This window comes from Bactrocera latifrons, unplaced genomic scaffold (genome assembly GCF_001853355.1).
Source record: "Bactrocera latifrons isolate USDA-ARS-PBARC rearing strain unplaced genomic scaffold, ASM185335v1 scaffold_32, whole genome shotgun sequence".
Taxonomy (NCBI): Eukaryota; Metazoa; Arthropoda; class Insecta; order Diptera; family Tephritidae; genus Bactrocera; species Bactrocera latifrons.
Window position 1 is genome coordinate 792,615 of NW_017536852.1, and position 21,369 is coordinate 813,983.

At 33.8% G+C, this 21,369-nt stretch overlaps 1 protein-coding gene across 1 annotated transcript in view; it reads right to left on the reverse strand.

Annotated features, from left to right (window-relative positions):
- LOC108970976 overlaps positions 1-21,369 on the reverse strand; it is a 100,299-nt gene that overhangs the window by 3,778 nt on the left and 75,152 nt on the right. The window contains exon 4 of the mRNA XM_018936730.1: positions 651-1,041. Coding sequence (XP_018792275.1) covers positions 651-1,041 — 391 coding nt within the window. The remainder of the gene's footprint in view (positions 1-650; positions 1,042-21,369) is intronic.

The following is a 21,369-nucleotide window of genomic DNA, read 5'->3' on the forward strand; positions in this document are numbered from 1 at the left end:
TGTTTAAGACCCAATGCAACAAAATTTGCAGTACAAAAAAGTTAGTGCGTATTTGATGACCAGATTTTCAATTTTTTTAATACTCACAATATGTATAAATTTTTTAAGAAGAAAAGGTTCAATAAAATATTACTGAGAAAATTTTATTCAATGATTTCGATATTCACTTTGGTTGTTCTTATTATTTCGAACACGTCTGTATGTTCGGAATATAATTTTTGTAGTCACGAAATTTCGTGATCAGAGCATGAATTTCTTATTTTTACAAAGTAAAAAAAAAATTTTAGTTACTGTAATTTTCCCGCATTTCAAACAAGTTTGAAAAATTCCCTTGGAAGGAAGATAAGTTAAGGTGTTCTTCCGTTGTTTGAGACGATTTAGCATTCAGCGATCACCATTGTAACGATATCGAAATAATTTGATTTTGAAGCATAAAGCAAATCACGGGATCCCGGGTATTGCTGATACGGAATTAAGTGTACCTAGACTGTGCACCTTTTGTGTAACTTGACCCACATACTTGGAAGCGTGTAATTTATTTAGATTCATACTAGCTATGCGATTTACTGCTACATATATGCATACCTACCACCACCGAAATTTGTACAACAATAAATAATATGAATAAATATATTTTTCCACGGCCTTACCTCCTTAATGCGGTATCGTGTAACCGCAGACTCGGTGTCGACGTTGATTTACTTCGCTCGATATCCTGCTGCTGCATATATATTTGCAGCTGCTGTTGTTGTTGCTGGTGCTGTTGGTGCTGATGTAGCTGCTGTTGGCTTTGGTGGCGCTGCTGATAAAGCTTGAAACGTTGCTGCTGCGGCACATTAATCACCGTCATCGATGAGGACGTCGATGTGCTCTTGCTACTGCCGGCCAGACCGCCGTTGCGATCGTTGTTGTTGTGATTCAGTGATTTTATCGAGCCGGAACGCAGGCAATACAAATGACGACGTCCATCTGTCGCCGTCAGCAGCTTGCGCTTATGCGATACAGCCGCGGTTGCAATCGCCTGCGTCGAAACGATATCGTCTGCAATTGAAATTGACATGAATTAAGAATTTAATATTGCACAAATACCAGAAATGACCAAGAATTAAAAGGCATGAAAACGTGCATAAGCCCGAGTGGCACTCACACGCATCGGTGTTGTGTACATTCTCAAGCGTAAACACTTAAATGTAAATTGAAGACGCTTCACGCTTTCATCAGCCGAAGGTCGTTGATGAAAGATGGATGCCAAGTAAAGTTAAATTGTGTGATAAACTCCTTTCCGCTTTCAATTTCACTGGCAGCGAAAGCGAGCGTAAATAATAATCGGAAGTGATTTAATGAATGTGGCGCAATTATAGACTCTGCCTTTCAATTATGAATGATTAACGTGGCTGACAGGTACTGAGTGTATTTTGATTAGACTGGAGGAGGTAATTTTCTGGCATATGAAAAGTTAGTATTAAGTGCATTCAGGTAGCAATCTGCTATATACAACCATCAATTAGCACTTTCCTACTTTAACTTGAACTGTGCAGAAGGCATATTGAAATGTTAAGTTTCGTGAGGCTGAGTGCTATCTTTCTTAGTATGAAGCCTGCATACAAATTCAAATTAGTATGACTTGCTATAAAACTCAATTTCGGAATGAGTTTATTTACTTTATATAAAACAGTATCGATAGGCTGTCTCTCATCATACTTAAGTACAACATGGCCATAGTAATCTAGACCGCTCGCATGATTACTGAAGTAGATACAAGTACACCCTTTTTTGATGATGCTGATCTATTAATACTGATTTAACCCTTTCTGTTATGATAATATATCAAGATTTTGGTAGAAACATCAAAGCTTGAATTACACGTAGCTCTAACATTTCAAACAGCTTCTTGGTACGGCATTCGGTGAAGGCCGTGACGTCAACGATAACATCGAATAAGTTAAAGGAACTGTGCTTGGAAATCTGAAGAAATAGCAGAGAATTTCAATATCTTTTATAGATCGGCTCAATCATATTGGTTGTTAATATTTTTGTATGATGAGTTTCAACGTTATATTCTTACCAGCAAACCTCAATATTTTGCAAAAACGCGGTCGTGGACATGTCCCAGAGGAGAATCTTGACAATGTGACTGAAGATCCTTGATTCATCAAATGCATCGCTAGAGACGACTGTTATCGATCTTACGAATCCAAAAAGTCGGCGGATTATCAGGGAGACAATACGGCTTTTTAAAAAAGTGGACCTCTTTTTTTATGACGCACCAAGTGAAAGTAAGTGGTAAAAGATGGCATATTTTATTACAATGATCTATTTTGAAAATAGGAGATTGCTATTTGACACGGATGGGGGCACACAGAGCTACACTAACTCGAGTGGAGCACCATAAGTATCGGTCCCACACTCTCTACTATGGAACTTGATGCACGACGGGGTGTAAAGAATACATCAACCAAAAAACGAGAAAACAATCACTTATATGGATGACCTCATAGTGGTAGCAATAGCTAAATATCTGCATAGTCTCCGCCTCAAATTCAATTATAGCATAAATGGTCTGCGTCAATGGTTTGCAACCATGAGTTTAGAGTTGACTGAGCAGAAAATGGGAGTCTTGCTCATAAGCACAACGAAGGTGGAAGCAAGGGTATCACTTACCATAGGAGAATACGATATTATTTCATGGCCGCAGCTGAAGTATTTGGTAGTAATATTGAACTTCAAAATAAAATTTAAGGAACACCTGGGGTTTACTTCGGGTAAATCAAACAAAATATTTCTTACTTTATCAATGATGATGGCCTATAAGGGCTGCGTGCATTCCAGTCGGCGAACTTTAATAGCAGAGGCAATGGTTCCGTAATTTTGTATGCAGAACCCATATGGATACGGGCACTAGATATAAAAGCATATGCAAAACAACTAAACGCTAGGTATTATAGGCTCACTGCTATACGCATAACAAGTGCTTTTCGAAAGATATCAAGCGACGCTGCTGCAGTTCTAGCTAGTATGCCGCCCATTGACATCCAGGGATACGAATTCGCGCGATTGGATCAGTAGGCGTAAAAAAAGAGTAGAGAACCAAAACCATCCTAATGTGACAGAAATGGTGGCAAACTTCACTCAAAAGACGTTGGACCCAAAGCTGATGCCGGGCTTCCTTTCGTGGATATAGGACATAGACCTTCAGCTAACTCAAATACTGAGTGGACGAGCCTTAAGAGCTATATGCTCCGATTCCAACACGACCTTAGTCGTACAGTTCTCTCTGAGGAATGGAAAGCTGTCAGCGAAGCGTTAGCTCTAATCATGACAAAGCTAAGTCATATACAGCATATTAGGCGTCATGCAGTCCGTATGCTAGATGAGGTTTAAAGTCTTTCTCTCTTCCATGAACTAATACTTATTTCAGTGGTTCCGTGGAAGAGATATCAGTTGGGAGTAGTTTAGGCTTAGCGGATTAAAATTGCGCACTATGGTTTCTGATGCTTCCTCCTACTATAAAGCTGAAAGTTGTCCAATATTATAGGGCTTCAAACATTAACCATAACCCTAAAACCTAAATTCGCCGAAGCCACTGACGGCCATCCGAGGCTCATAATATTTGTATGAAACATTTTATTAAGATTTGTTGTAAGGTCAAAAGGAGTGTATTTTTAATGCGATAGAAAAGTGCTAAATTGTTTAAAAATATATATTTTGTTTTCAGTCCTAGTCAAATTTGATCAGATAGTATTTATACCAAAGAACACAAGTTTCACAAGTTTAGAGCTTGATATACGAGTTAAGTAAGTCAGTTTATTCTATAGAGTGTGAACTTTAAGAAATGTGGCGCCTTTATTAGTAATGATGGTTTCCTAAATGTACTGTGAATCGTATGCGGATATATTTTTCATAGACTTCAAGGTCTGCTTCTACTTTAATTTAACAAACTTGTTAATGCTATTTCAGGAAGGACACAATCAATTGATAATAACTGAGAAAACCGGAAACAAACGCCTACCATACTTCAACATTCAGACGTTCTCAGCCTTCGCCATTTATAAAATAGTATACCGTATGTTATATTGGCAACTACAAGAGCATATTCACTGATCTCTTTCCAATCAGCTTGTCAATTATGTTATCTTCTTTGCTGATTCTAGGAATGTTCATGGATGGTAATGTATGAATCTAAAGAGAATACTTTGAGCCGCTATCATAAAACTGGTAAATCTATGCCTTCAACTATAAAATAAGTTGACCGATTTGACACAAAAAGTGGCAACAAAAGGACTAATAAACAGTTTTTAAAAATTATGGAAGGGTGCATTCAACTGCAGATCTCCCTTACAATACTCATTGTGATAAGTATGAACACGTAAGGAATATGGAAAGACTCCAGCATCATCATGAATAGTACTGGCTCTTCCTTACAGTATGTATGAGGGCACAATCGACCCTAGGTAGCCGTGCAATCCACATTTACATATCTACATTATACATACTTGTATGATGTTTAGAGCTTACTAAATTTAGAAAGACGGTCTATAAAAAATTCTTTGTACTCTCAATGGAAGCAATAAACTGTATGATTTTTTCGAAGAAACGATTATTAATACAATTTTGAATTGAGCTACTATATCCTGGCAATATTTGTATAAAATGCTGTAGAAATTCCAATCTTATAACACTTATTTAAAAAGAGCTAAATTTTACATTTTATTCCCTGACGTCTTTAAAAAGTTAACATTTATTGATTTAAAGTGATTTTGTTGCTTTCCCACACTAAGGCGTGGGAGGCGTACCTTCACCTTCATCTTTAATCCTGAAATAGCGTTAACTTCATATTTTTTACTGTCAATGGCAAACAGCTCCTGGAGTGCCTACTTTTCTTCTAAAATTATCCGTGCAGGCAGCTCTTTGTTGCTTACAAGTTTTCGCAATTATAATATAGAATAGTTAAAGCCTGATGATGCGCAACGTAACGGGCTCGTTTTGGGTTTAACTTTATTGGCTATTTCACGCTCCAAAATCATTCGGCTGTGAAATGATTGCTGGCTTACGTTGATTAAATATGATTAGCGCTGCAGTGCAAAGACGTCTTCAGCCTCTTTTGCCGTACAAACACCAATTCAAGCAATTTTTGGCATCAACACGCTTTTAATGCCTTAAGTCTGCTTAGCTCTGTATATATGTATATGTGTATGTCAGCAATATTTCTAGCGAAAAAGACACGCCTCCACTACCTAGAGGCTGTTTCAGTTGGCTCGTGTCAAAATGTTGACGCTTTCGACGCCCGCAGACACTCCTGTCACTAGTTTGATGGCTTTTGAAGCGCGAAATGATAAATTTCCACGTAAAAGTACTTATACCTATAAACTTACTTGAGTAGCAGCTGCATATATACTACTACTACTGCTATTATTACTACTAATACTACTACTCCGGTGGGACACCATGTTGTGTACGTTACTTTTTGCTTCATCGCTTAAGAGTTCTTGTCCTGAAGTGCAAATGATATTTATAATAGATATTAGGGTGCTTCCAATTTTTATTTTAATTTTTTTCAACTCTTACCCTCACAAATGTTAGTGACTCACAAACAAAAAATACTCCCTCGAGCCAGGCGCTGTAGCTTAACTCTAAGAGGTCGCTATTTTTTTGGGGGGGGGTTCCCATACATTTAAAATATGAATTTTCGTTTTGTCATTCAAACTAAAATTTCACCAACTAATTTTCGTTTCTCAAAAATAATCATCACATATTAATAGAGTTGGCTTTTCAAACTTTAAAAATTCCCGCGACAAAATTATTATTCTCAGAAAATTTTTTTTATTTTCTTTGAAAAAATTTCAAATTTCAAATCACTATGTTTAATTGTAATTGTCTAATTATGATAATTGAATCTCATTTTGTCTTAATGTCTGGCACATATATACGTACACACTCGTTTATATAAGCATAAGGCAATTACTGCTGTTTCACAGAAAGGCTTACATGCGATTACTAAAATTTGCCATTAAATTGTAAGTGCTTTTGACACTTTATTCCTCTAAGGAAAGCTTTAAATTAAAGATCTTGCTTTCATGTTTACAATGTTTACAACTTACTCGACTCATTTGTCAGAGTGAATTGTAGAATTATAAACATATATGCATTTGAAGTATTTCACACATTTTCGTCTTAAATCCAATAATATTATTATTGATCAGGTGTTTGTTACAGAGTACTCTTCAATCGACTTTGGAGATGAAGTTTTAGCAGTAGGCAAGATGTTTCATGATAACTTGTTTAATAAAATTTACTCATATACTAATTTAACTTTAAGGATTTATGGACTATGCTCTAGGAGAAATACATTTTGTTTACTACATAGCTACATGCCAACGCCGCCAAACTGTTGAATTGATTGTATGATTGGACTTTCTCCCAAGGGTCAGCATAACAAAAGGGTTAACTTCATCAAGAAGTACAAAGTTACCCTTGTCAGCAAGGTTGAATTGAATGATTCCACTCTAGAGCTACTACTTAGTGACAGTACAATGAAATGGTACACTTAGCGCTCGAAAACGTCGGAGGGAGTCTGTGCAAAGGTCCTGCGACGTGCCAAACTCTCTATACCTATAGGAAGTTTTCCGGGCATTTTGAGGGCAAAGATGCATAGAAATAAACGTCCAAAGCAACTATCACTACGAACGTATAACCATTTAAAGATAGTCAAGCGGCACTTTAAGCAATAATCTCCTATGAGATCAAATCGCTTTACTGAAATAACAGTCACTTGAATGATCGCTGTGCTCTCGCCAACTCATTGGCATACCAAATGGCATTTTATCACGTGTTCCCTTAGTCCACATTCGTAAACTCTCGACACACTGCTTGCACACCTTGTGAGGATCCCAAGCTTTATGCTCATCACCGATTTTCATTTTAAAATATGCTAAATAGGCTTGAATGAGAAATGGACTAATGTTTCTGCTATTCTCCTACAGCGATATTCACTTATTCCAAATAAAAAAAAAAATTAAACTTTCGTCTATAGAATAGCGTACCCCGTTTTATGACCTAAGCAGCACACTGCAGGGAGTGGTCTCATTACTATAAGCTGTAGCAAAAAGACTTGACATGATAGAAAAAAACTGACTTCGGATTTGAATTTAACATGCCTAAATAACTCGAAAACAGCTGTAAAATCGGAAGCAACAAAAATTTAGTTTCACATTGTTCCCCAGTGTAATCACCGACTAACATGATAAGACCTGAACTCTTCACTACTGCTCTGCAAGGAAGAAGGAGTACGAAGAGAGAGAGAGAGAGAGAGAGAGAGAGAGGGGTATTGGCAACAAATATAAGACATGCAGCATGCCCAGTTGCCAATGTGGGGTTATAACCTCAACAGGTTGAAATATGCAATTGATCTCCTTAGAGATAAACCATAACATATGCCTAGTTTCTTGCATAAAATGCTGTTTCTTATGGCTAAAGTAGCCCAAATTGAGACGCCTAATGCTGAGTTTATGCTGAATCTGTCTTCTTCTCTCATAAGTTCTAAGACAAACATTTCTGGCTACACTCTCTCTTCTTCCAATGAAGTGAAGTGACTTTTGTATAACATAAACTATATATTATACATATTTTGTCATTTTGCGAAAGTTCATATGTGATGAAAAGTAAATGACATACACATATACATATATATAATACGCACACATATGCAATTGACTAACAGAAATAAACAAATATTAGCTTGCGTTATGTAAATTATGTTTTATTCATGGGAAAAACTCTCGCAATGCAGCAAAAACAGTCATTGCCAACAGCCGGCTACACTCCAACCAACACCAAACACACACAGATTTGTAAATATTAAATATGTTTGCGGCATGGATGAGCGAGAAGCAATTGAGTGCTACAAATCACTACGATTTATAAATCTATTGTGGCGTCAGCTGCGCTTAAACGCTCATTCGCGCACTTATGAAAAGCATAAACACAAATCACTGTGTTCATTTTGTAAGCGCATTGTCAGCGTAAGTTTATAGCCTGCGGCGGCGTGGAGTAACTGTAAACAGCTGTGTATGCGTATTAATTTTCAAAGCAGCTTTGCACATTGAAAACTCGTTTGATCGAAGCCAAATTGATACAAATACCGCAGAAGTGCTGAGCGTCACGTTTACCCATTCCGCGGCAGCTCAGCTGCTTGGCTTCTTCACCAATGAAAATGTGTGGAATTTTTCAATTTCTACTTTGTTTGCCTGCGAAGGGAAAGAAAATGTGGTGAAAAATTGGCAACTTTGCCGCTTTCTGTTCGGCGGCTGATTGCCATAAATACAAGTCACCGCCAACCCTTACGGAAATCCATTCGTGAAATACGCCCAGATTCAGCACAGCTGGCAGTAAAGGAGGCACGTCTTAAATAAATTGATTACTTACTTAAAATCGCGCTGAAAAATTTGTGCAGTTAAGCATATGGAATATTTATGCCCGAATATTTGCACGCAAATATGCCATTTTTCGGGAGTCACGAAATATTTGCTCTTTATTTCGTACTACGCCAAAATATATGCTTCGGCTTGCGATCAAAATTTAAAGCAGTTACTGAAAGTTAAATTTGTGCTATTCAATATTTCTACTTTTCGTTTCTCACTTTTCTTTGCCAAAGTTGTTGTTTCGACTTTGAAGTTGCCAGACACCAGTGACGGTGTTGAATGTATAATTAGGCGCGCACGATTGCCCGCAAATGCTACGGTGGCAAGCAAATGTGGCGCAAGTCGGTCAAGGCGGTCTGTGGGTTAAGATATTTATAGAATCTAAAAAGTTTTACGATTTTATCTTATACATACATTTTGGTATAGTGTAATCATGAAAATACTCATGATGTGTTGAATACAATGCTCGCGACAGACTGCAAACGACATCTGTCAAATATTAAAATACACACGTTCTTATGGACGGACCTATTTTGAAAGCTGCACGACTACACGACGGCAGGCCGACAGTTGGACGACAGTAGAGTTGACAGTAGAATGGAAGATAGAGAGATGAGGTAGAGTGGTGATGCCATTAATATGTAAAATGTAAAATTACTCCAAGCTCTAAAAAACCTAACGTTATTTTACAAATAAAAGCATAAAATAGCTCTGTTACATCATTTATAATAATAATTTATAACAAACAAATTTACCTATATTATTTAAAACAAACATTAATTTATTTATAATTTAATATTTAAATTTTATTTTTATAATTTAAAACAAACAAATTTACCTATTTACTTATTTTTTGCTTAAAAATTTTACTTTGAACAAAATATTAAAATTTCATTGAAGTGCAAGGTATTAGTATGGCCACAACGAAATTGTGTACATGCAAAATGGACAACTGCGTTGTTTTGTGTACATGCTGGCCATTTTTATGTTGCTGCACCCTCACAAACGTTCTTGTAGTAGGATTCACAACGCCATTTTCAGTTCACTGTCGTGCTGCTGCAGTCTGTCGCTAGCATTGTGTTTCACACATGAGACGGTGAAACGAGTTTATTTTTTCAGAATCCTGTTACCACATTATTTGCACTCTATTCTTGACGGACATACGAGTACACCGAAAGGCTGCTGAAAAACACAGCAAGGCTTCTATTTAAGGGGGTATTCTAGTCTAGAAATTAGAAAAAACCGAACTTTTTTTTTCGTAATTCAATAGTTTTGATTTGATTCAAAAATATCTCCCTAAAAGGATTTTTCAAAACTCAAATTTTTTTCAAAGTTAGTGACGTGGAAACTAGACCGGTTGAGCTAACTACCTCTCTGTCTATTACGCTGTCCGAAACTTAACGTAAAACTTTAAACGCGTTTTTCTCAAAACTCCTTTTTTTTGATGCGGTTGCCACAATATTTCAAGTTCTAATCAGTCGATTTATTTGAAATTTGGCATGAATATTTTTTAAATATATATCTATCACTAGAAGCAACAAAGAATAAAAATTTTAATTTTATAATATTTTTAAAAAAATCGACAAAATTGAAAAATGAGTGAAAAAATCAACTTTTTTTTTGAGTAGCCGCCATTTTATGCAATATTTTTTTTTTTAGGTTTGCTGCTTCATGACATAGCGACATTCGTACTCATTAAGAAACTGTCATGGCGATGAGAACACGGTCTCTTTTTCCACCCTTCAAGGACGCATAACTCGATGAACAACAATTTTTGTTTATTGAAATTTATTTTGTGTGCTCTTCTAAGTTTAATAACAAATTATAAAAAAACGGATAGTAAAAATATTAGTGCTTCTTTTTTATTAATCGAATTTCGAGCCTCTAGACTAGAATACGCCCCTAAGTTGAGTTAATGAGGCGTTTATTGTTATATGCACTTATTCCCAAGTAATTTTTTTCGTAGTGAATGAATTTAAAATAGTATCAGAAGCAACACGAAAAGCTATTTGAGCTGTTCTTCTTCAGACTGATAGCAATTCCACATAAACAATTTTATTATCCATTGTGGTATCTACTCACACTTTGCCTTGCGAGGGTGTCTTTGGCTGCAATTACTAATCGCAAAAAAAAAGTCGCAAAAGTCTATACTTCTTCGATTAATCTTGCTCTTTCTCAACCCACAAGTCAAATCGCCTTCCATGTTGTCGTTGTGCACACTTCAAAAACAAATATGCGGACGAATGCAAAGAAAAAAAGTTAAAGGTATCAATACGATGCTATTAGTCTGAATTCGGAGTAGTAGTAGTAGAGATCGAGGATAAACAATTTTCGTTGATTGCATTTCAGCGTGGATCGATGAAACATTTCTATCTTTTCGCTGTTTTGCGACAATTACGGATTAAAAGTGTAGACAGGTACATCTCCACCTAGTCATTCCAACGAAATGGAGGTATTCCTCTGCTTCCGTCGGCGTGTACAGTCAACAGCGACGTTGGTTTGATGGCAGGAGATATTTCGCCTTGACCTCGTTCACTACCAGATCCATTTGTTTCGCTTCCTTATACAGTCTGAAGAAAGCAGTAATTGCTTTTCGATCTCTTCATGGTCGGGTAGTTGATCGTTTGGTTAACTCGTAATAGATTGGGAGATTCGGGAACACCGAATTTGCGCTCTTATATATTGCAATTGGAGTAAATACCACAAGGACCTGCTCGCCTCAGTCCTTGTCACGTTTCTCGCGTTGATGTCAGCCTTTACTCTAACGAGGACATCAACCAGCTGGGCAACGGTCCCAAATAATCGACCGGACATTCCAGGTGCAGGAACTTAAATCGAAAGACTACCGTTTCTTCTTTTCATTGGCGGTATTTTTTGCGTGGACCGCACTAGTCTGCAGATGAAATACATATACTCATATTGTATTTATACTGTTTAGAGAGGTTTCTCATTCTTCATATTCAATATTTTATAATATTGTAATATATGTCTTCCCTTTTGAATCTTACGAGTTTGAAGTGTGGAGTTAAAATTTTTTTTTATTTATTTTCGAAATTTCAAAAAATTTACAAAGCCTTTGCTTTCAATGACGGGTGGCGCGTAGCTATTTGAAATCACTGCATCCATTGAAAATATGAAATTTGTTGGCAAATTGTAAGTAATCGCAAAAAGCGTGACCGAATTTAAGTTTAATTCCATTTTAATAGAAGAGTTTTAAAACATTCAAATCAATTGAATGAAAAGCATTTATTTTCCATAATTGACAAACGTTTCTCTTGCGTTTTTTATTAAGTTTTTAATTGAAAACGACACGTTTTTCGGCATAATCGTAAAAACAAATACACAAATGCCAATATTTACCGCAATAACGACAGCCTATGTAAGCTTAGTGTAAACACATGTCAGTATGTAATTGCTAAGCTCCTGTATTTTAAATAAATTGCCTGGAAGCCTTTATTGTTTTTCATAAACACACTAACACACACACTGTTCTTGTTTTTGCATAAACACAGTACGGCTGTTCTAAATTACGTTTAGATTACTTTTTATTGAATTTGTGATTTTTCTGAAAATTATACGAATTTTTGGAAATTATTCAAATAATCATAATACAAATAAAACACGTGTCAATACTTCGGCGGAAAAAATGGGGATAAGACGAACGATCAGCTGGTATAATTAAAAAAAAAAAGGTACAATTGATGTAGATTGATTGAGTAAAAACGAATCTGTTTATTATATTTGTAAATGTTGTATATATTACATAAATATCATATCTGTTTTTTATTTGTTTCACTTTCACAAACTCGAGTAAATAAACTGTTGGAAGATTAAGGGGTCAGTAGTGTCATATTTTTTCGGAGCGCTCAGATTGCACACCTCAAACTTTAAATGCGTTTTTCTCACAACACACTTTTTTAAACTGGCAGACATGATTCCAGTCGAACTACTCAAAGATTTGCTTAATTTTTTTTAATACAAAACGTCCCTATATTTTTTATAATTTATTGACAATGTTATGAGAAAATTTATGTAAAACCCTGAAAAAAAACAAAACGTTAATTTCTTTCTTTTTTTCTCAACATTTTTTCGTGGTTCTAGTGGGGACGATAACTATTCACGTACTTTTTAAAATTAAATTGAGTTTTGTGTTTCATATGATACAAACATGAGAAATTGTGTCCGCCAGTGAAAAAACGCATCTCATTCCCCCTGCCATTTCTTCGACAGATGTTATCAAAAAAATCCGAAAAAATTTGTTTATACACTGCACGATATACCTCATGATATGTGAAAAAAGTACTATTGTACAGTAAAAATTTCTATGAAAAAAAAAAATGTAAAAAAAAAGGGCCAGACTACCCTACTGACCCCTTAAAACTCCGCTTCTCGCGGCTTCATTTAGCGCTGTCTCAGTTTAGCAGTCATTTATTTCAATCTGGTGATTCCCTAAATTTCTGTATCCGAATACACAAATTCATATATTAATCCAAATAATAGACCGAGGAGTTATTTCCAATTTTAAGGCTTTTACATCGGGCTAACATTGAACTAAATGTTTGGCAAGAAGGACGGAGAAGAGAAGCAATCAAGAAAAGAATTTCGGAAGAACTATAATGCCATGAATGTTGTAGAAAACATAAAACATTTTTGGAATAAGATAACAGAAAGAACTTTAAAAGATAAGAAGTTATTGGAGACTCTATCGTTACGGTTGAAATAGTGTAAGAAATAATGAAATTAGCAAAACAAACCAGTTTAAATCAAGTAAATGTGGAAGACGTCGAACAAATAGCTGAGCAAGAAGGAAAGTAAAATTATGAAAGTACTGAGTGAACTTTCGATGGCTTTTGTAAAAATAAGTTTCAACACTAAAGAAGAAATTATTTAGTACCAATTTATTGAATTTATTGAAGATGGTGCAATTTCTTAAAGGTGTTCAGATGTAAGACGGAATTTCATAGACGTTTTACCCACTTGTCAACAACTTCTAACAGAACATAGAAGGAAAAAGCAAATTATATTAGATTCCTTTTGACAATCAAGCAGTAAATTGGAAAGACGAAATATGGTAGACTGAATGTTCTGGGCGACTTAGAACTTTATTAATTTCCTTAAATACATTCGTTTTTATGTTTTCATTCTAAAAAGAAGTAATTGTTCTGTTTTATTTTTTTAAACATAATTATTAAGTGATTATATACAGTTAGAATTTTCAAAAAATCGATTTTTTTTAATTTTATTTTCTTAACGTACATATAGTATATTTAAAAATAGTACACACAAAACATTTCATATCGTTTTTTTTTTTCGAAAATTACACTCAAAGTTGAAAATACTTTTCAGAGTGCTTTAAAGGCGCAGGGCCAAACTTTAAACGCGGTTTTCTCAAAATGGTGCTTTCAAAGTCGGCTACCACCACTACTAGTAAACGGCCAAACCGATTAGTTTCAAATTTTAACAAGAGCTTCATAAATATACTTTTTTTAAATAACCAAAGACTTTTTCTTACCCATAAAAATTTTTTTTTTATAAACAATTTAATATTGAAATTTTGATGGAAATTTTATTTTGTTTGATAAAACGCGATTTTGTCAAAAAACTTTATTCGACTAATTAGTAGATTTAAAATTACTTTAAAAATTACTTTTTTATTTTCAGAGTATCCAGTTCAGAGAAATAATGTTCACCGCTAAAGACTTTTTTGGAGAGTAGCTCCCGGAGATCAGCTGTAGTTCCTTTTCAAATAAATATTTTTACTAATAAAATCTTAAATACAGTTGATAGTTACAATAATATGTGTACACAATTTTGAATCAATATATCTAAATATTTCAAAGAGAAATTCTTTAAAATTCGCTTTCTTCGGCATTTTAACTGTGTATGATTAAAGTAATTTAAAACCTAACCAATTTGCTACTCATCTTCCCCTAACAGCATTATATAAAAAAATAGCTAAATTAAAAAATTTAATTTTAAAACGTGATAGACGATTAAAATGAAATTATTTGAAATTGAGAGTAAAGTAAATAGTAAATGTTAAAAAATATTTAAATTTGAAATTTATGAATTTTTCATCAGGTATAGTTCATTAAAATTTATTAAGGTTTAAGCGATGCTTCACTTACAAAAAACAAAAAAAAAAAAAAAAAAATTATATTGCCTGCAATATAAATTTGCATTTATGTTTTATAGCAATTCATTGTTTTTGTGATGTTTTATTAATTGAAAACAGTTATTTTTTCCTTCCCAATGTACACACATATATTTTACCATTTTCTAATATATTTGCCTAATAATTATTTTTAAATAAAGCGGCAAGAAGCAATAAAAATGTCTTGATAAATAGGAAAAAAATATTTTCCATAAAACACTTTTATAAAATTTTAGCTTAGCTTAGAAATAATATTTCCAACCAGCTTATATCAATGAGTAATAAATTTGATCAAGAAATCAACATCACAAATAGCCAATAACAATAAATAAATAATGGTTTATCAAATATGTGAAATATGTCATTTGCACTAGGTTAATATAAGCGTAGATATATTTAAGATATGAGTTTACAGAACCCCTATTAATAAACTTTCAAACATGAATTTGAACTTTCAATAGCTAAGGGGTATCCTTTGTAATCGGAAAATCGAAATTTTCGAGAAAAAGTGAACTCTCTTTTCTTTCAGTTATAATAATAAGTAATTATTAAATTCAATTTACCACTAAAGTAATAAGTAAATATTTGTAGAAATAAAAGGATTCGAAATTAATTAAACTGAACCCACAATTATACATTAAGGCACCCATCCAAAATATGCAAGACACTATTTACAGATTTTAGTATTATAATATTTTGAAAAGAAAATCAAAGGTTGTTAAAAAAAATTACAATAATACATTTTAACAATTTTTTTGTCATACATTCTAAATTTCCCAAACTCAGCGAGGCAAAAATTATGTAAGTAATATTTGTAGATACAAAAAACGGCAACTTATAATGGATAAAAGCTTTGAAGAAATACTAAATAATCTTAAAGCTCGCCGGGAAAGTTTTTGTGAACGTCGACCGAAAAGTGTCTTGGAAACTATAAATTGGAAAATTAATCTTAATTAATGGATTTATTATGTCATATAGTGAAAAGGTTTTAGATGTAATACATATGTCCAGGAAAATACGTATGCTGGACTATCCAATTTAAATTTAAATTTCTTTCCGGCTGAGTTTGTGGTGAAATCGGAAAGGAATCATCCACTATGAACTGCTCCAGTCTGATTGAATGATTGATTCTACTGTCAACAACTCATAAGATTGAAGCAAGCAATCGAAAAAAAATGTCAGAACTGATCAATAGAAAGTGCTTCGTCTTCCATCAGGACAACGCTAGTCCACGCTTATCATTGATAACTTGTCAAAAACTGGGCGAGCTTGTCTGGAAAGTTTTGATCCATCCACCATATAGCCCTGACCTTGCACCTTCAGATTGCCATCTGTTTCGGTCAATGGATAATTCCCTTAATGGCGTAAAGTTAGTTTCAAGAGAAACGTATGAAAATTATTTGCTGCAGTTTTTCGCCGAGAAACCAGAAAATTTTTACACTGATGGAATAATGTCTCTGGTGGAAAAGATGGTAAAAAGTGGTCTACCAAAATGGTACATATTTGGTTTATTAAAGTTCATTATAAATTTAAAAAAAAATAAGTTGACGTTTGATTAGAAATACGGAAAGACTTTTTCGACTAACCAATATTTTCAATTCCACACTTTCTTAAACCACTTATATCCCTCTCTTTCTTTTTCACAGCCAAAGCAAACTCGGTTATCTAATGTACATTAACCTGCCTTAACTTCAAGTATTTAAGTGAAAACACATATTGACAAACGTATTGATTTACCGAGATAATAATTGATTAGACTGACAGGCTTGCCACAAAAGCAAAATATGCCAAAATTACCGTCGCTCTATTCATAGACGAAATGCTTTGTGAATTAAGTCGCACCAGGGATTGCACCCACCAAGGTATTGAGTTGCTGCATATAGCTTCAAATTACCGTTATTACGTATATTAACTACCTTTGCAGAGGGCAATTGCAATGGATGTAATACACCGCTCCTTCCTTCACACTCAAATCAATCAAAATGTCTGTTTAATGATCAGCTCGTTAATCAGTGACTCCTAGGCGCCAGTTACTTCTAAAATATTGAATTTATGTAATACTAGGGGACCCATCCACGCTTCACTGTGGCTGATACATAGATAGTATTACTACTACCATTTATATGATTTCTATTAGTTGGATTATAACTATGAGTTAATGAGATATAGAATTTTTGTGAAGGAACTTGTGTTCGTTTACAAAAAAATGGATCATAAAGCATTTCATGTGTTAATAAAGCATTGCTATTTTGGGAAAAATACTGTTGAATTTGGGCTCTGGGAAGTCCACCGTTAAAAAGATATTTGCTAAGCTGGTGCAGGCGAAATGAGCAACGAGGACCATGATGCTCTAAAGAAGCGAAAGGGTGCCTCGCAAGTTCATAATCCCACAAAATAACGAATAAGTGATTCTGAGAGCTGTTTGAATTCTCTTTAATCGTAATAAAACCGCACTTTTGCGACGGTGTGTGACAATAGAAACATAGCTCCATCATTTCCCACTGGAGTGCAATAAAAAGCCATTCTAGTGGACTGCACATGATGAACCGGTTCTAAAGCGTGGAAAGACGAATAAGGCGACTGGAAAGGTTATGACGTCAGTCTTTTGAGATGAACGTGGTATAATACATACTCAACAATTGATTACTGAGCCAGTTATAATCTATTTCACTGCATATTTGGTTGCAGTTCTTTTATACTATTCCAATTACTTAGCAATTGTATTATTTTTGGGGAAGGATCTGTTTAGTATTGTACACATACGTTCAAATGATTCCTACCAACATGAATTTTGAACAAATGCTTGTGATTTAAAGTAAAATTTTTGTATTTATGAGTTGTATTGAATTCTAATATAAAGAAATGAAAGGTAGCTTATGTCCTTACCCTGGTCTACACTACCTCCCCACCAATTTTCAGCCGTATCAGTTCAGCTGTTCTTGTGTTATAAATGGTGTAACTAACAACAACTTTCTTTTATATATATAGATAAGTTATATTGTATAACCATATTAACTGCAGAAGCACTAAATTAAAAATTAAACGCACAGATTTATGCCAAACATGTCAAAAAGGCGTAACAAGTTGGGTTTCAATTAAGATGAAAGTGTGCTTTAATATAACGCCACCTAGAATGCGAAATAACGTAACATCACTTTTCATAAGTTTACATGCGAAGGAAAAACAGTACAATAGAAACCAATATCGAAATAAATTGAGTTTTGGTTATAAAATGGTTATATATTGGTTATGTATTGGTTATATCTGACAGCGATAAATGAAAATTGTATGCTACATAAACTCGTGGCCACGCATACCTCACCACTCAAAAATTTCCAATATTGTGCATATCGGTACTTTTGCAGTATAGAAATTCTTATTTAGAAATAAGTTAATGACATGTTATTAATCAAAAATATTAAAAATTAAAAACAAAACACATTCAGCTATAGATAAATCAATTGAAAGATAGTGAGCTTAACAAAATGAGCTCGAAATGTAAGAGACTGACATGCGATGAAAAAATTATATTTTTTTATTTTATTAATTTAATTTCATTTGCACTATAATTGAAATTAACATATGTTTTTTTTTTTAATTAAAACACGAAGTTTAGTTGGTGCATCACTTTAAAAACAATAACGTCGGCCGCTTTTGTTTAAGCACAGAAAAGCTAATTTGTGTTATACTCATTAAGCGAATAAATTAAAAACTCTAATTATAATTAGATAATATAATGTAGTTTTTTATGCATACTAAAACCAAAATTGGAGAAAATCCCTAACGAACGAAAAAGTCCGAAAATAACCAAAAGTATGGTTTTGCGTGACCACGAATGCGCTTTTAATGATAATTTAATGTGACCTTAGTAAATGAAGAGTCTAGCTTAAGTATGCCACCCTTCAGGGAGCGCGATAAAAACAGGCAGACGGCAAATATATCGTTGAGATGATATCCAATGGAAGATTTTTCTGAAATTAAAAATTTCCCATATATAAATTGTTAGTGATAAAATACATGTTATTGCTTGTAAATAATTCTTAAATGGAAGGTTCCATCTTTATTATTTAAGTCGTTTATATTAAATCCGTGAGCTGAAAGCCTCTGTASCTAGTGCTCCTTATGTTTAATGTATAATAATAATTGTATTATTATTTTACAAATTATAAATAAATAAATAAATAATAAAATACATGCACATATACATAAAGTAAAAAAGTGTAGGTAACTTAGAGAATATTTCTTATACAAATAAAAAAATATAATAGATCGACAAAAATTGTCAATACTAACATTTTTGTTATTTCTTGTTTTTTTTTTTTTTTGTTTCTTTGAAAGTTTCACTCATTTTCCGCTATGCTATAACTTTTTCTGCCATTTGAAATCATTCAGAAGTGTGTGAATTAATGCTGAAACCTACCACGAGGTAGGTTTACATATACGCTTTTTCAATTCTTCAAGAAGAACTTCAGGTCGCTGTATCTTTATCTTTAATAGTGAGTGATATCATAAAATAACAAGTAAGGAAGGGCTAAGTTCGGGTGTCCCCGAACATTTTATACTCTCGCATGATAAAGTGATAATCGAGATTTCAGGCGAGGTTGTGAACCGATTTCACCCATATTTGGTACATGTCATCAGAGTGGTAAGAAAATATTATATACCGAATTTCATTGAAATCGGTTGAGTACTTCCTGAAATATGGTTTTTGGTCCATAAGTGGGCGACGCCACGCCCATTTTCAATTTAAAAAAAAGACTCGATGTAGCTTCCTTCTGCCATTTCTTTCGTAAAATTTAGTGTTTCTCACGTTTTTTGTTAGTCGGTTAACGCACTTTTAGTGATTTTCATTATAACCTTTGTATGGGAGATGGGTGTGGTTATTATCCGATTTCTTCCATTTTTGAAATGTATATGGAAATGCCTAAAAGAAACGACTCTATACAGTTTGGTTGACATAACTATGGTAGTTTTCGAGATATGTACAAAAAAGTTAGTAGGGGGCGGGGCCACGCCCACTTTTCAAAAAAAAAAATTACGTCCAAGTGTGCCCCCCCTAATGCGATCCTTTGTGCCAAATTTCATTGTAGTATCTTCATTTATGGCTTAGTTATGACACTTTATAGGTTTTCGGTTTCCGCCATTTTGTGGGCGTGGCAGTGGGCCAATTTTGCCCATCTTCGAACTTAACCTTCTTATGGAGCCAAGAAATACGTGTATCAAGTTTCATCATGATATCTCAATTTTTACTCAAGTTACAGCTTGCNACTGACATCTTTCACTATTTGAGGTGAATGATTTAAAAAGTTTTACATTGTCAGCATATAATAAAACGTTTCAAAACTTAACAACAGATGATATGCCATTAATAAATAACGAGAACAGAATTGGACCAAGATGGCTACCTTGCGGAACACCTGAAGGAACATTGATTATGTCGGATATATAATATGATGTAGTGAAACGTAAGCAATAAAAAAATTAATTTCGGTTTTTTGATGATACGTTGTTTTACATTTTAGGTGACGATATGTAGCTTAACAATAGTGGCATAGTTTTCTTCTAAATTTTCTCATTATTGTGGCATTTAAGCATATAAAATACTTGCATGAAACTGTTTGCTTAGAGAATATGTCAATATGGTTGCAGATCTTGAAGAATTTCAATAGAAATAAAATTTAATAAAGCAGTGAGAAAAATATTTAATATTAAAAAAATATTAAAATAAAATAAATCATCCATGCTTAGCTGCGCTCTTTACACATTTATGTAATGTGTGTATGTACCTGTCTCTTATACACATCTAGATGTGTATAAGAGACCTCTTTTAGTTTTAGGACTTACAAACAACCGTTATGTGAACAAAACTATAATACTCTCTTTAGCAACTTTGTTGCGAGAGTATAAAAAACAGAAAACAGCAAGCTTGTTACTTGCATTGAAAGAACATACCAATAAGCGTTTAGAGACTGTTTCTTGAACAACTTTATTCTAAACAGCAACAACAACAATTAACTAGTGTATAAATTTCTTTATTCTTAACAACAACAGCAACAATGAACTATTGCATAAATCTCATTGATTTTGCATTTTGATATTCGGGTACGCTAAGCCGAAATGTATATCCGAAATGAACCCCAATAAGCAATTAAAGACTGTTTCCTAAACAAGTTCATTCTAAACAGTAACAAAAACAATAACTAACTGAATTAATTTCTTTAAGCAATAACAATGAACTATTGTATTATATATTACTACACATTTATCACTGCGAAAATTGTTAAAAAAAATTATCTACAATGTTAATGAACTTGGTAACATAGTAACATGGCGCAGAATGGCAAATGGAAATCATAATTTCTTGGTAGGCCTCAAAAATATATAATATATATCGTCAGCAAATGGTTATATATTGGTTATCATACACTCATATTGGAGAAATAATTTTTGAGTTTTGGTTATGAAATGGTTACATATGGGTTATTATACACTCATATTGCAATAAAATTTTAGTCTTGAGTAAAAAATGGTTATATCTGTATATAATAATATAATAATAATAATAATACCCAACGATTACCCTCCTCCCGCCCAACCGACGCGCCGGGCGCAATCCGCGAACGAGTGGAATTAGCCGAGTCATAAAAGGCAGTTTTAAGCGTTGCGATCTTAAGCTGCTCAGCTACAGAAACAAAAATTTCAACAGCCAAAATTAAGAATTATATTAAAGTTTATAATTTTTAAACGTTACTTGTTAAGAGTAGATAAAAATTTTTTTTTTATAAACAATTTAATATT